The following is a 17242-nucleotide window of genomic DNA, read 5'->3' on the forward strand; positions in this document are numbered from 1 at the left end:
AGTCAGTTGCAAAAGGACAAATATTATATGAGACCAAGATTATAAGAACTCAAAAAATAGTTTAAACAGAGAATTATCAGTAAACTTAAAAGGATTAAAATCATACAAAGTATGCTGTCCAGAAGAGAATTGAATTAGAAAACAAAAAGAAATTTAAGAAATTGCAAAATATTTGGAAATTCAACAATACACTTCTCAATAACCCATGGGTCAAAGAAATCACAAAGAAAATTAGCAAATATCTTGAACTCAATGAAAACAAAAACACAACATAAAAAAAATGTATGGGATACAGTTAAAGCAATGCTTAAAGTAAAATTTATAGCTATAAACATATTGGAGAGGAAGATTTATAATCAATAACATAAGCTTCTGCTTCAAGAATCCAGGGAAAAAAGGGCAAAATAAGTAAAGGACATTTTGAAATCACAGTGGAAATTTATGAAACAGAAAACAGAAAGAATGGAGAAAATCTGTGGAAAGAAGAGACAAATTACCAAAGTCAGGAATGAAAAGAGGGGATCTCACTATAGAGGCTTCAGAAAAGAAAAAGTGTTGTAAAAGAATATTATGAACAACTTTATACCAACAAATCAGACAATTTAGATAAAATGGAAAAATCCCTTAATTTCCTTAAGATTGGGAACAAGACAAAGATGTCTGCTCTCACCCCTTCTATTCAACATTGTACTGTAGGTTCTAGCCAATGCAATAAGGCAAGAAAAAGATATTAAATGCACATATTGGAAAGAAAGAAATAAAACTGTCTTGTATGTAGAAAATTTTAATAAATCTATTTAAAAATCTACTAGAAGTAATTAGTGAGTCTAGCAAGGTTACATGATACAGGATCATTGTACAAAAATCAATTGTATTTCTATATACTTACAGTGCAAATGTACAAGAAAACAATTCACGATAGCATTAAAGTAATAAATACATGTGAATAAATTTAACAAAAGAAGTATAAGACTGGTACACTGGAGACTGCAGGACACTGCTGCAGGAAATTTACAAAGATCCAAATAAATGGAGAGAAAGTGTAGTCAAATAGTTAAGACAGTATAGTACTGCTGTCAGGACAGATATAATACTAGTGTCATGGAACAGAACCGAGAGTCCAGAAATAACCCCTTACATTTATGATCAATTGTTTTTCAAGAAAAGCACCAAAGTAATTCGATGAGGAAAAGAAAATCTTTTCAACAAGTGGTGCTGGAACAGGTGGATAGCCATATGTAAAAAATGAACTTGGACCCTTACCTCACAACACACACAAAAATTAACTCAAAATAGATCACAGATCTGAATGAGAGCTAAAAGTATACTTTTTTTTTTCTTGGTTGTAATCTTTTTGTGTATGTGCGTGCTTTAGATGAAGGTTTACAGAGAAATTAGTTTCTCATTAAACAATTAATACACATATTATGACATTGGTTGCCAACCCTGTGACGTGTCAACACTCTCCCCTTCTTGAACTTGGATTCCCAATGTCCATTAGTCCAGGTTTCCTGTTCCCTCCTGCCTTCTCATACATGCCCCTGAGCTGGTGTGCCCGTTTAGTCTCATATACATGATTGAGCTACATGTATTACTGTTTGTTTTATGGGACTGTCTAATCTTTGGCTGAAGGGTGAACCTCAGGAGTGACTTCAATATCAAGTTAAAAGGATGTCCAGGGGTAAAAGTACAAAATCTTTAAAAAAGGGAGAAAGTCTATGCGACGTTGTTGTTAGGTGCCGTCGAGTCAGTTCCGACTCATAGTGACCCTATGCACAACAGAATGAAACACTGCCCAGTTCTGACCCATCCTCACAATCGTTATGCTTGAGCTCATTGTTGCAGCCGCTGTGTCAATCCACCTTGTTAAGGGTCTTCCTCTTTTCCGCTGACCCTGTACTTTGCCAAGCATGATGTCCTTCTCCAGGGACTGATCCCTCCTGACATGTCCAAAGTATGTAAGACACAGTCTCGCCATCCTTGCTTCTAAGGAGCATTCTGGCTGTACTTCTTCTAAGACAGATTTGTTCGTTCTTTTGGCAGTCCGTGGTATATTCAATATTCTTCGCCAACACCCTCAAAGTTTTACGGCTTGAGTTGTGTCCCCCAAGAGTATGTATCAACTTGGCTAGGCCATGATTCCCAGTATTGTGTGATTGTCTACCATTCTGTGATCTGATGTAATTATCCTGTGTGTTGTAAATCCTTAACTCTGCTGTGGTTAATGAGGCAAGATTAGGTTATGTTAAAGGGATTAGGGTGGCATGCAATACCCTTACTCAGGTCACAGCCTTGATCCTATGTAAGGAGAGTTTCCCTGGGGTGTGGCCTGCATCACCTTTTATCTTACAAGAGATAAAAGGAGAAAGAAGCAAGCAGAGAGATGGGACCTCATGCCACCATGAAAGAAGCGTCAGGAGTGGAGCGCGTCTTTTGGGGTCCCTGTGCTGAGAAGCTCCTAGACCAGAAGACTGATGACAAGGCACTTCTCCCAGACCCGACAGAGAGAGAAAGTATTCCCCAGGAGCTGGTGCCCTGAATTCGGACTTCTAGCCTCCTACACTGTGAGAGAAAAAATTTCTTTTTCTTAAAGCCAACCACTTGTGGTATTTCTGTTACAGCAGCGCTAGATAACTAACTCAAAGATTGCTTACATATAATACCAAAAGCTGATCTCACTGTCCCAATTAGGGAACATTGATTTTGCCCTCAGTGTATGCAGAAATATGCTGCCATTTGCTTTGTCAGAGATCTGCAGCTGATGGTTTCCTCTTTCTACATCTTCCCACATTTCTGTTTCACTTCCACATGTTTGGCAGGTCTTTCTTATATTTGTTGTTTTTGGATGTTAGATGTCTCCACTTTTGTAAAAAATGGAGTTTGAAATTGTTTTGTGTTCTTATTTTTGGGTGAATTCCAAGAGGAGAAGAATTACCAAATTTTCTCTGACATTTTAAAATCAGAAGTCTCCCAATGAATATTTATTGACTGATCGGTCATTTAGAATAAAAATCTATTTCTCAACAGATTACTTTTTATTTATTTTATTTACTTTAGATGACGGTTTTTACAAAACCAACTAGTTTCTCATTAAACAGTTAGTACACATATTGTTTTACGACATCGGTTAACAACCCCACGACACGTCAACACTCTCCCTTCTTGATCTTGGGTTCCCTATTACCAGCTTTCCTGTCCCCTCCTACCTTCTAGTGCTTGCCCCTGGGCTGGTGTGCCCCCTTTAGTCTAGGTTTGTTTTATGGGCCTGTCTAACCTTTGGCTGAAGGGCTAAACTCAAGAGTGACTTCATTAGTGAGCTAAAAGGGTGTTTGGGGGCCATACTCTCAGAGTTTCTCCAGTCTCTGTTCACCCTGTTAAGTCTGGTCATTTTTTGTGAGTTAGAATTTTCTTCTACATTTTTCTTCAGCTCTGTATGGGACCCTCTATTGTGATCCCTGTCAGAGCTGTCAGTGGTGGTAGCTGGGCACCATCTAGTTGTACTGGACTCCATCTGATGGAGGCGGTGGTAGATGTGATTCATTAGTCCTTTGGGCTAATCTTTCCCCTGTATCTTTGGTTTTGTTCATTCTCCCTTGCTCCTGGAGGGGTGAAACTAGTGGATTATCTTACATGACCACTCAGAAGCTTTTAAAACCCCAGATGCTACTCACCAAAGTAGAATGTAGAACATTTTCTTTATGAACTATGTTATGCCAATTGAGCTAGATGTTCCCTGAGACCATGGTCCCCGCAGCCCTCAGCCCAGCAACTCGGTCCCTCAGGGAGTTTGGATGTGTCTATGGAGCTTCCAGGACCTTGCCTTGTATAAGTTGTGCTGGCTTCACCAGTATTGTGTACTGTCTTACCCTTCACCAAGGTTACCACTTACCTATTGTCTATTTAGTGTTTTTCCACCCCCACCCCCCCTTCCCTCGTAATCTTCAAAAATTGTTTCTTTTTGTATGTAAACCTTTTCATGAGTTTTTACAGTAATGGTCTCATCCAATATTCGTCCTTTTGTGATTGACTTATTTCGCTCAGCATAAGGTCCTCCAGATTCATCCAGGTTATGAGATGCTTTGCAGTTTCATCACTGTTCTTTATCGTCGCATAATACTCCATTGTGTGTATGTACCATAGTTTGTTTATCCATTTATCTGTTGATGGGCATCTAGGTTGTTTCCATCTTTTTTGCTATTGTGAACAATGCTGCAATGAACATGGGTGTGCATATATCTATTCGTGTGCTGACTCTTATTTCTCTAGGACATACTCCTAGGAGTGGGATTGCTGGATCATATGGTTATTTATTTCTAGCTTTCTAAGGAAGTGCCATATCGTTTTCCAAAATGGTTGTATCATTTCGCACTCCCACCAGCAATGTATAAGAGTTTCAATCTCCCCGCAGCCTCTCCAACATTTGTTATTTCCTCTTTTTTTTGATTCGTGCTAGTAATGCCACTGTGAGACAGAATCTTATTGTGGCTTTGATTTGCATTTCTCATGTGTCTGTTGGCCACCCGCATGTCTTCTTTGGCAAAGTGTCTGTTCATTTTCTTTGCCTGTTTTTTAACTGGATTGTCTTTTTGTTGTAGAGGTGTTGTATTTTCTTGTGGATTTTAGAGATTAGACCTTTGTCTGATTTGTGATAGCCGAAATTTTTTCCCAGTCCGTAGGTTCTCTTTTTACTCTTTTGGTGAAGTCTTTTGATGAGCACAAGTGTTTAATTTTTAGAAGGTCTCAGTTATCTAGCTTATCTTCTGGAGTTTGTGTGTTGTTGGTTATGGTTTGTATCCCATTAATGCCATGTATTAGGGCCTCTAGTGATCCTATTTTTTCTTGTATGAACGTTACAGTTTTTGGCTTTATATTTAGGTCTTTGATCCATTTTGAATTAGTTTTTGTATATGGTGTGAGGTATGGGTCCTTCTTCATTTTTTTGCAGATGGACATTCAGTTTTGCCAGCACCATTTGTTAAAAAGACTGTCTTTTCCGCCATTTGATGAACTTTGGGCCCTTGTCGAAGATTAGGTGACCGTAGGTGGATGGATTTACATCTGGGTTCTCAATTCTGTTCCATTGGTCAATGTATCTGCCGCTGTTTCAGTACCAGGCTGTTTTGACTACCATAGCTGTATAGTAGGTTCTGAGGTCGGGTAGTGCCAGTCCTCCTACTTTATTCTTCTTCTTCAGTAGTGCTTTACTTATCTGGGGCTTCTTCCCTTTCCATATAAAATTAATGATTAGTTTTTCCATTTCTTTAAGGAATGTTGTTGGTATTTGGATTGGGATTGCACTGTGTTTGTAAATCGCTGTGGGTAGAATTGTCATTTTCACAATGTTGAGTCTACCTATCCATGAGCTTCCTACGTCTTTCCATTTATGTAGGTCTCTTTTGCTTTCTTGTAGTAGTGTTTTTTAGTTTTCTTTGTATAGGTCTTTTACATCCCTGGTTAGATTTATTCCTAGGTAGGGACTATTATAAATCGTATTGTTTTCCTGATCTTTACTGGTGTATAGGAATCCAACTGATTTTTGTATGTTTATCTTGTATCTTGCTATTCTGCTGAATCTTTCTATTAGTTCTGATAGTTGTCTCGTGGAGTCTTTTGGGTTTTCTATGCATAATACCATATCATCCACAAATAGGGACAATTTAACTTCTTCATTACCAATTTGGATGCCTTTTATTTCTTTTTCTTGCCTTATTACTCTAGCTAGGATTTCCAGTACAATGTTAAATAGAAAAGGCATCCCTGTCTTGTTCCTGTTCTCAAGAGGAATGTTTTCAGCCTCTCTCTATTAAGAATGATGTTGGCTGTCGGTTTTGCATAGATGCCCTTTATTATGTTGAGAAATTTCCCTTCTATATTTTATTGAGAGTTTTTATCAGGAATGGGCATTGGACATTGTTGAATGCCTTTTCTGGGTTGATTGAGATGATCACGTGATTCTTTTCTTTCCTTTTATGTGGTGGATTATGTTGAGTGATTTTCTAATGTTGAACCATCCTTGCATACCTGGTATGAATCCTACTTGGTCATGGTGTATTATTTTTTTGATATGATGCTGGATTCTATTGTCTGAATTTTGTTGAGAATATCTCCATCTATATTCACAAGAGATATTGGTCTGTAATTTTCTTTTTTGTGCATGTTGTTTTTGCCTGGTTTTGGTATCAGGGTTATGCTGGCTTCATAGAATGAATTTGGAAGTGTGGCCTTCTTTTCTGTGTTCTGAAATACTTTGAGTAGTACTGGTGTAAGCTCTTCTCTGAATAGTAGAATTCTCCAGTGAAGCCATCTGGGCCAGGGCTTTTTTTTGTTGTTGGAAGTTTTTTTTTTTTTTTAAATTACCTTTTCAATCTCTTGTTATGGGTCTGTTCAGATTTTCAACATCATTTTGTGTTAGTTTGGGTAAGCAGTATGTTTTTGAAATTTGTCCATTTCCTCTAGGTTTTCAAATTTGCTGGAGTGTAGTTTTTCATAGTACTCTGTTATGATTCTTTTTATTTCAGTTGGGTCTGTTGTAATGTTCCCCATTTCATTCCTTATTTGGGTTGTGTCCTCTTCCGTTTTTCTTTTGTCAGTGTGGCCAGTGGTTTGTCAATTTTTTTGATCCTTTCAAAAAACCAACTTTTGGTTTTGTTGATTCTATTGTTTTTCTGTTCTCTATTTCATTTATTTCTGCTCTGATCTTTATTATTTCTTTTCTTCAGGAGGCTGTGAGCTTTTTCTGCTGTTCTGTATTTGTTTGAGTTGTGTCACTAATGTTTTGATTTTGTCCCTCTCTTCTTTTTTGATGTGCACATCTATTGCTATAAATTGACCTCTAAGCACTGCCTTTGCTGTGTCCCAGAAGTTCTGGTATGATGTGTTTTCATTCTTGTTTGATTCTAGGAATTTTTTTATTCCATCTTTGATTTCTTCTATTACCCAGTTGTTCTTAAGCAAGGTGATATTCAGTTCCCATGTATTTTATTTTCTTTCCTTGCTCTTCCTATTCTTAATTTCTATTTTTATGGCGTGTAATCAGAGAATATGCTTTGTATTATCTCAATGTTTTGAATTTTGATGAGTGTTGCTTTGTAGCCTAAGATGTGGTCTATTCTGGAGAATGTTCCATGTGCACTGGAAAAGAATATGTACTTTGCTGCTGTTGAGTGGAGTGTTCTACATATGCCCATGAGGTCAAGTTGGCTGACTGTAGCCATTAGCTCTTCTGTATCTTTCTGAGTTTCTTTCTTGATGTTCTGTACTTTACCAAGAGTGGTGTGCTGAAGTCTCCTACTACTATTGTGGAACTGTCAATTTGTCTTTTCATTGCTCCTGCTGTTGTTGTTAGTTGTTGTTGACTCAGTTCTAACTCATAGTGAGCCTACGTACCACAGAATGAAACACTGCCTGGTTCTGTGCTATCCTTACAATTGTTGTTATGCTTGAGCTCACTGTTGCAGCCACTGTGTCAATCCATCTCGCTGAGGGTTTTCCTCTTTTCTGCTGACCCTGTACTTTACCAAGCATGATGTCCCTCTTCAGGTACTAGATCCCTCCTGACAACATGTCCAAAGTATGTAAGACACAGTCTTGCCATCCTTGCTTCCAAGGAGCATTCTGCTTGTGCTTCGTCCAAGACAGATTTGTTCATTCTTTTGGCAGTCCATGGTATATTCAATATTCTTTGCCAACACCACAATTCAAAGACATCAATTCTTCTTCGGTCTTCCTTATTCATTGTCCAGCTTTCACATGCATATGATGCGATTGAAAATACCATGGCTTGGGTCAGGAGCACCTTAGTCTTCAAGGTGACATCTTTGCTTCTGAACACTTTAAAGAGGTCCTTTGCAGCAGATTTTTGCCCAATGCAATGCATCTTTTGATTTCTTGACTGCTGCTTCCACGGGTATTGATTGTGGATCCAAGTAAAATGAAATCCTTGACAACTTCCATCTTTTCTCCATTTATCACAATGTGGCTTACTGGTCCAGTTCTGAGGATTTATGTTTTCTTTATGTTGAGGTGCAATCCATACTTAAAGGCTGTGGTCTTTGATTTTCATCAGTAAGTGCTTCAAGTCCTCTTCATTTTCAGCAAGCAAGGTTGTATTACCTGCATAATGCTGGTCGTTAATGAGTCTTCCTCCAATCCTGATGCCCCGTTCTTCTTCATACAGTCCAGTTTCTCAGATAATTTGCTCAGCATATGGTAAAAGGATACAACCCTGGCGCACATGTTTTCTGACTTTAAATCACTCAGTACTCCGTTGTTCTGTCCAAACAACTGCCTCTTGATCTGTGTATAGGTTTCTCATGAGCAGAATTAAGTGTTCTAGAATTCTCATTCTTCTCAGTGTTATCCATAATTTGTTATGATCCACACAGTTGAATGCCTTTGTATAGTCAATAAAACACATATAAACATCCTCCTAGTATTTTCTGCTTTCAGCCAGGATCCGACATCAGCAATGATATCCCTGGTTCCACATCCTCTTCTGAATCTGGCAGTTCCCTGTCAATATACTGCTACAGCTGCTTTTGAATGATCTTCAGCAAAATTTTAGGAAGACGCACTCAGAAGTGTACTTCTGAAAAGAACTAAAAAAAAAAAAAAGACCAGTGCCGTTGAACTAGCCAGTGAAAATCTTATAACAGCAGAACGTTGTCAGTATTGTTAGAGTTTATGTATTTTGGAGCCCTGTCATTGATGCACAAATGTTTATTTTGGTTATGTCTTCATGATGGATCATCCCTTTAATCATTATATAGTGCCCTTCTTTGTCTTTTATGGTGGATTTTGTTTTAAAGTGTATTTTATCTGACATTAGCATTGCCATTCCCGCTCTTTTTTGGTAGCTGTTTGCTTGATATATTTTTTTCCATCCTTTGGCTTTTAATAAATTTACATCCTTGTTTTTAAGGTGTGTCTCCTGTAGACAGCATATTAATGGATTCTGTTTTTTTATCCATTCTGTCACTGTTCTCTTTATGGGTGCATTTAGGCCATCTACTTTCAGTGTAATTATTGATAGGTGTGAGTTTATTGCTATCATTTTGTAGTGCTTTTTTAGCGGTGCTAACATTTACTTTGTTCCTCTTTCTTACTCTCCTTTGCTGAATTCCTTTTGTGTGAATTTTTTATTTCTTTTGTTTTTGTAGATTTTTTTACTGAGATTTTATGTTTTTCTTTATTTTGATGAGTAGGTTTGTTAACTTTTTTTGTGGTTACTTTGAAATTTACCCTTATCTTCCCAGGTTTGACCCAGTCTATTATGACTTGGTATTGCCTTGCCATCCTCTCCGTTAGAAAGTTCTATACCTATAGCATTTATTCCCTCTTTTATTGTTCTGATATTGTTGTCATTTACAGATTAACCTCTTTGGTTCCCTGTTGTAATTCTTTCGGTTTTGGACAGACTGAGTTATTTTTCTTTATTTTTATTGTGCTTTAACTGAAAGTTTACAAATCAAGTCAGTCTCTCATACAAAAATTTATATACACCTTGCTGTGTACTCCTAGTTGCTCTTCTCCTAATGAGACAGCACACTCCTTCTCTCCACCCTGTATTCCCTGTGTCCATTCAATCAGCTTCTGTCCCCCTCTGCCTCTTCATCTCCCCTCCAGACAGGAGCTGCCCACATAGTCTGTGTCTACTTGAGCCGGGAAGCTCATTCCTCACCAATATCATTTTCTATCCCATAGTCCCGTCCAAGCCCTGATGAGTTGGCTTTGGGAATGGTTTCTGTCTTGGGCTAACAGAAGGTCTGGGGACCGTGACCTCTGGGGTCCTTCTAGTCTCAGTCAGACCATTAAGTCTTTTTACGAGAATTTGAGGTCTGCATCGCACTGCTTTTCTGCTCCATCAGGGATTCTTGTTGTGTTCCCTTTTGGTTGTAGCCAGGCACCATCTAGTTCTTCTAGTCTCAGGCTGATGTAGTCTCTGATTTATGTGGCCCAGTCTGTCTCTTGGGCTCATAATTGCCTTGTGTCTTTGGTGTTCTTCATTCTGCTTTGCTCCAGGTGGGTTGAGACCAATTGATGAATCTTAAATGCTGCTGCTTGCTAGCATTTAAGACTACTAGTCTGAGTTCTTTATCTCTTCATTTGACACTTAGAGTTCCAGGATTGACGTTTGTCTCTGTTTTACTTAGTTTTTGGGGGTCTTTGCTATGGAGGGAGAGTGTGGTGTTTCCATCCATAGCACCATGTTCAGATTACTTTTTAAATCATTCACAGTTTGTCTCAGACAGAAATAATGTGATTTTAATAAGAGAAACCTCTTTGTGATTTGCTCGTTTTTTTGTGCCTAGTGTCTGAAGTCCACCACTCGCCTGTCAGTTCGTCATATTGTGGTGGCCTGCGTGTTGCTATGATGCTGGATGCTATGCCACTGGTATTTTAAATACCGTCAAGGTCACCCATGGTGGATAGATTTTGGCAGAACTTCCAGACTAAGACTGATTAGGAAGGCCTGCCAATCTAGTCCCAAAATTAGCCATTGACAACCCTATGGATCAGAATGGAATACCGTCCAATATAGTGCTTGAAAAGGAGCTGCCTAAGTTGAAAGCACCTAATAACAACAATAGGTTGGAAGGCACTCAAAATACAGTGACCAAAACAATGGACTTGAGCATACTAACGATTGTGAAGATGGTGCAGGACTGGACAATGTTCAACCTTATTGTACCATGTATCAGAACTTCATTTCTTTTTATGGCTGAGTAATATTCCATTATATGGATATATCACATTTTGTTTATCAGTTCATCTGCTGATGGACACTTGGGTTGTTTCCACCTTCTGGCTATTGTGAATAATGCTGCAATGAACTTTGGTGTGTTTGTATCCTTGCTTTCAATTCTTTGGAGTATATACCTCGGAGTGAATTGCTTGGTCACATGGTAGATTTTCCTTTTAATAGGCTCACCTTGGCTTCCCTATGGAAGAAAGGTCAGGATCATCAAGACTGGAGGGTTTAAGAGCAGATTTAATAGGTTAGGAGAAAAATGATAACCTGAACTAAAGGTGTGGAGAGAAGCATATGGATTTACTTAGGAGGTAGCATTATTAGGATGTGGTGACCAACTGAATGTAGGGGTGCTGGGGAGGGAGACTATACAGAGACTCTGAGGCTAAAAGTATGGTAATGCTAATGAAAATGGTAATACTGCTTACTGAGAGAAAGAATACAGTGGAAGGCTCTAGTTTAGGGAAAAGATAATTCAACTTGGAACATGTTGGCTTTGAGGTGTGGCTGTTGTTGTTAGCTGCCATCGAGTCAGCCCCAGACTTGTGGTGACCCAATGTACAAGGAAAGGAAAAGAAACCCAGTCCTGCACCATCCCTATGATCAGTTGTGGATCGAACTGTTGTCATCCACATGTTTTCAATAGCTGATTTTCAGAAGTAGATTGCCAGGCCTTTCTCCCTAGCCCGTCTTAGTCTGGAAGCTCCGCTGAAACCTGTTCAGCATCATAGCAACACACAAGCCTCCAATGTCATGTGTATATACATACCTGTACATATTTTAGAAATAATGCATTCACAATGATACCTCCAATCTCAATCCATCCCCACAGGGTTTTTTTTCTCATCTCCCTGCATTAAATATTTGTATGTCTCTTCTTTCACAGTGAGAAACCTGGCTCCCAACAACATCAACACATTTATTCATTTCCTCAATCTTATGATGCACCTAAAATAGTTTCAGAACCAATGTGCCAACACCACCACACAAACAATCCTACTGAAGAGTTCGGAATTCATTTGCCATTTTCCTCCTGCTCCTGCTCCACTAGAGCCTAGATTCTTAACCACCAATTCCTACCAAGGTTGCCTGCTGGCAAGAAGGAAGAAGCAGAGAGGGAGCAGGGGACTGAGGGAGCTTCAGCTTTAGGGGTGGAGGAAAAATTTCTGGAGCTTAACAAGATAAATGTGTGGTGACCCCACTTCATACAATGGCATGATTTCCTGCAGCCATCTTGGCAGCCTGGGTGTGGGAGTAGAGAAAGCAGATGGTTGGGATGGCTGGGCTGATCCAAAGTTGAGGAACTACCAGGTGGATGCAGCAGAGGACAGAGGGTGAGGACACTGGGGTGCTGGCAAGAGAGTAGTTGATGTCATGAATCCTGGAGTCTGGGCTGAATGGGGTAGGAAGTGAGGCCAAGAGAAAGGAAAGGAGTGACTGGGGCTTGTCCAGTGCTGAGAAGAGGTTTAATGAAGTGATCTCTGATCATCGAACCCAAGGATCTAGCAATAGCTAGTAAATGGAGGTGTGAAGAGAGATGGCGTATACTAAAATAGGTTGGGAGCAAGACTGGATGGTGGAAGAGCAGATTTAATAGTTTATTATTTAATGGGAAGGGCTGTACTTGGAATAATCAAAAGCACCTTTTTTCCCCAAGGGCCAGAGATTGAGTGAGAGAAGACTTACCTGGCCTAGGTCAAAGAGGAAAGCTGTTTAAGGCACGTTACTGCAACGCACAATCAACAGCTGAGAAAGTGTTCAAACGAGTGCAGTTCCGTAAAAAGAAAGGGATCTTAGAGGTCATTTCATCTGCACAGTTATTTTTAAGGTGAGGAAATGAAGGCCCAGAGCAGCTAAGGAACTGCCTCCCAGCCAGGGTGGGACTCAAATGCAGGTGTTTTAAATTCCAAGTTAGTGCCTTGCTCTGCCCCACTACAGTGTTCTGTAGCCGGCAGAACGTCTCACTGACTGGTTTGGTTTTCTAATTATTCCGTGTACATGAGTCTCTGTTCTCCACCTGGTTAAGCACAGGGGCAAGAATGGAGTCTTATGGGTCATTGCATTATCCACAGTTTCTAAGTCAGTCACCATTAAATGCAGTTTTTGTTTTCTTTTTTTCAGGGGGGAGGATGGGGAGTATCAAATCATTTTATTTGAAGGAATGGTACAAAGGAAAGAACTTAAGTGAATGTTTTGGCACAACCTATAGAAAAGGTAAAGGTAAATCCAACATGCATGCACTGCCTCGGTGACTACAGAAGTCACCCTCCTGGTTATGGGGAAGCCAGGCTAATGCTTAGCTCTCTTTATCACTGTCTCCTAGGTGTGCTTGTCAATGAGATACTCTGCCAGGCCAGATCTGGTGCAAGGTGGTGACATATCACCCGATTCTTTGATGGATTTCACCTGCTCATTCAGGTAATGAGGCTCAATGAAGTGGGGGTCATTTAGTCAGTGGCGTTTTTATAGTTCCAGTAATGACTGACTCACACTTTTTTCCAAGTATAGGTGATCTACTTCTGAAAGATCACAGCCACTGAAAGCCCTGTAGAGCGCAGTTCTGCTCTGAAACACATGGGTCACCATGAGCCAAACTGATTCCACAGCAACTGGCAGCCCACATACCATGGCATTCGGCCCGCTGTCCCAGTCATCGCGGTCTGGCTTCTTGATCCCAAAGGAAGATTCAGCCATTCCTTCAGCAGCTTCTCAGCATGTTCCTTCTCTGCATGAGATTGGTGAAGAAAATGTTTGGCAAATTCTTCAAAGCCATCATCATGCTCAAAGAAAGACAGACATGGACAATGGGTAGATGTACAAGGCTTAGTGCTCCAGGTAGATCTAGCAGTTGATGGCAGCTTCCAAGCCCTGGCTGTAGTTCTGGCGTACCTGTGAGGAGCAGGAGGAGAGGGAACGATGGCTGGGGGAGGAAGGCTTGGGGTGGTCCAATGGTGCTGTGAGGAGGTGGCGGGGGGATGGCTCTCAGCAGCCGGAGGTGAGGGGGTCCAAGTGCTGGGTTCCCTCCAAGCACCATGGAAGGAGGACACTGCGGTGACTCTCTGAGAAGGACTTCTGGCTTTAATGCATTATTTTTGATAGATGGATTTTTAGAAACAGCCTGCATCATAGGATAGGAGCATCAGCAGGGAGCTGGAATTTTCATGTAGCATTATTTCTTTGTATATGCTTAGGGGATCATTGTTTCTTTTGTCCCTGTTGAGTCAGCATTAATCTGGACATGTCATGTGTACTTACTTTGTTACCAGAACTTAGTTCGTAAACATACTCATTAAAACAATGCCTTTCTGAACCTGACTTTATAAGGAAGCTTGTTTCTCACAGACCACATGGCTCAGCTGCAGGGAGCCATGGTAGAACCCACTCAAAGAGGAAAATAAATTTTCAGCATTTTAGTTGATCAGGCAGCCTCACGGTGAGGGAAGGGGATAAGATGTTGCACCTTGGCAGGCATTAAGAGTTTATGCTCCCCAGCAATATTCCACTACGAAATAGAGAGAAATGTCACTGGTGGAATTCAGTTCAACTAAACCTAGCTAAGCCAGGCAGTTTCTAGTTTAAAGGACACAGTAAGCTTTGTAGCTTCAAGGGCATCCTGGCAGAAGGTGCCAGGTCTCTGTGCTCTGGAAACATCTCTGCTGTTCTAGATAATTAACCAGAACTAGTCTGAGAGCAGCCTGGAAAATCAGAATTTAGCAGTTCTATTTCTGCAAAGCAGATCCTTTCAAGCGGCATTCTGGCCAATAGCTGTGATTGAATTTGATGACAGCACCACTAACGCCAAGGATCAATGGTAATTTCAGAGTGGACAGGTATCCCGGAGGTTCCAAAATTCTTGTACTTTATAATGACACATAAGAAAAAAATACCCAGCATTTTTGTTTTCAAAGAACTTGTGTGTCTATACAGAGCCCCTATGTTTAATGTTCCATCAAAAATGACTTAGAGTAATGCTTACTGTCGTCAGTTTACCTGTTTAGATTGTTTGCACCACTTTCAAGAGATGTTGTCCTTTCTCCAAAAACAGGAAAGGTTATGCTGCCACTGGGTAGTAATAGTGCCTCAGTTATGGCCACATGGTACAAAAAGTCATGCTTCTTAAGAAAGTTTGTTTACCTGACATCCATATTGAACCACAGAAAACGACTTCTATTAATGATGATGCATTTAGTTTACAAAGAAAACAAACTATTAAGTACATTCGTTATTTTTTCCTTCTATCCCTAACTTTGCTGGCAACCGTTGAATGTAAAGCTGATTTTATTGTCTGACCTAATGTTATTTTTCTACTTTTCCCCGGATCTGTTCTCTGGTTCATGCTTAGTGATCGAGGTGCTTCAGGCTGTTTCTCCTGCAGCATGAAATTTATGGTCCTGCTCAGGAAGTTAATTAGCTTAGCTTGTCATTTTAAAATTTCTAGCCAGAGTCATCCCTCTCAGCCTCTCGCCAAAAGCAGAATGAGAAATGACAGGCATATTAGCTTCTAGGTGCTGCAGCATGTAAGTCCCTGTGGGGCACGTCTTCCTAATCTGAGGAGGAAACCTCGCCTCTCTTTTCTAAAGGAAACAAATAGGCTCCTTTCCTAAAAGGGGTTTCCAGGACTTACTGCCAGCTGAGCAGGCCCTGAAATTTAACTGTCATGGCCTTACAGGAGTTATTGGATGTGGAGGCTCACCTGGATTTCACAGAAGTCTCTCCTTTTTTGCCCCTTCAACATCTTAGCATCCAAACCACATCTCTCAGAAAGCCATTTGCTCTCAAGAAGCACATTTAAAAAAAAAAAAAAAATCTGATCATGTATTCTGATTTTTTATTAAAAAAATATTATCATACTAGGGTGCACTAACTTTTATAAACTTTCTCCACAATTACTCGGAGAAAAATGAAGTTATTTCTGAACAACTTTCAAACAAGTTTTGCCTTTAGCAATTTGTAACGATTTGGGAATAAGGATATTCTGTTTGGGACAAAAAGTGGGGCTTTGGCTGAATGCTTTCTAGACACTAGTTTCAAGGTGTGAGAAAGGTGTGGAACAGGGGAAGGTCACTTGCAAACTCCCTATGTGATGAGCTTGGGTAGATATTATTCCCTTTAAAAAGACTCTGTACTATCTGCTCAATTTCTCTGTAAATCTAAAACTATTCTGAAAATAAAATGTATTGGTTTAAAAAAAAAAAAAGACTCACACACTGGAACTGGAATAACCCTGGTGGCATAGTGGTTAAGAGCTACGGCTGCTAACCAAAAGTTGGCAGTTTCAATCTATCAAGCGTTCCTTGGAAACCCTATGGGGCTGTTCTACTCTGTCCCATAGGGTCATTATGAGTCGGAATCAAGTTGACGGCAACTGTTTCTTTTTTAATGTGGTTCTAATACTAACCACTCAGGTGGTGGTGGTAGCCGAAAGAGTTTAAAAGTGATAATGAAAAGCATGCTAGCAAACTTTCAATCCAATGTGACAGGAAAAAGGTAAAGTCAAAACGGAGAGCTGGCATAGGCTAGGGTGACCTTTAACACAACTCTACCCTGTTGACATGACATGCGGCAGCCAGCAGGCTGTGCTAGGTGCTTGTGAGAGGTTACTGAAAACAAACAGCTGAAAGAAAACATCTGTTCACATAAGACGATGCAGTTAACCAATCTAAATAAACAACTGGTTAGAGAGAAAAAATTTTAATACATGGGTTAGAAAATTTACAAAACCATGTTGAACATAATAAACGCAACATTAAATTCCGGGTAATATGAGAATTTTCTCTATGTGGGAATACCTCACTTTGAGTGAACCTGATATACAGCTGTCTGGCTGGTCATCATCACTAGAAGGTTTTGACACAAGACTTTTTTTATACAGTACTCTCCCAAAATATGTTTAAAATAGTTCGATCTTTTGAAATTCATCTGCACATAATTTTAGGAAGAATATTGATTGGTTAAAATGAGGTATATCTGTGCTGTAGTTCCACGAGCACACACTGGAGTTTCTAATAAAGGAAGCCTTTCTATACATCATAATAAAATTTCACCTTATGAGAAACTAATTCATGATGTATGCATCTTGAGGGCGTGCGCACAGTGTAAGCACAAAGGTGATGTGACTGACTGATGAACGCACGACACAGTGTCCCCCAAATGGACGCAGTACCCAGTCCTACAGCATATGTCACTCAAAACACCCCCTAGGAAGAGCCTGTGCATGGTGCAGCCCAGGCCTGTCTATGGGTAGGTGTATACATGCAAGGACGGGTATGTTGGCATGGCAGCACGGCTTCTCTTCGCCACAGGGTATCTGCTCCTGGACCAGTCTGGCTTCATACCTGGAGCTGGCTCTTGTCTTGTCTTTGTGCTTGTTTTTGGAGAGCATGATTCTGTAAAGCCCGGCTTCCTGCTCTGTGCAAACAAGATATAAAAGTCAAAATCACTTCATGCTGTGATTCCCAAAGTTATAGTCAGGGTTGAGACTAGTTTTGCAAT

The 17242-nt window shown here is 40.1% G+C and overlaps 1 protein-coding gene across 5 annotated transcripts in view; it reads right to left on the reverse strand.

Annotated features, from left to right (window-relative positions):
* Positions 1-16437: 16437 nt before the first annotated feature.
* The window catches only part of AGBL2 (AGBL carboxypeptidase 2), a 47408-nt gene continuing 46603 nt past the window's right edge, over positions 16438-17242 (reverse strand). For all 5 annotated transcript variants that reach the window (XM_049891173.1, XM_049891172.1, XM_049891171.1 and 2 more), the window contains one exon: positions 16438-17158. In XM_049891173.1, the coding sequence (XP_049747130.1) occupies positions 16985-17158 (174 nt within the window). In that variant the 3' untranslated portion in view covers positions 16438-16984. The remainder of the gene's footprint in view (positions 17159-17242) is intronic.

The sequence above is a fragment of the Elephas maximus genome, chromosome 7 (genome assembly GCF_024166365.1).
Source record: "Elephas maximus indicus isolate mEleMax1 chromosome 7, mEleMax1 primary haplotype, whole genome shotgun sequence".
Taxonomy (NCBI): domain Eukaryota; kingdom Metazoa; phylum Chordata; class Mammalia; order Proboscidea; family Elephantidae; genus Elephas; species Elephas maximus.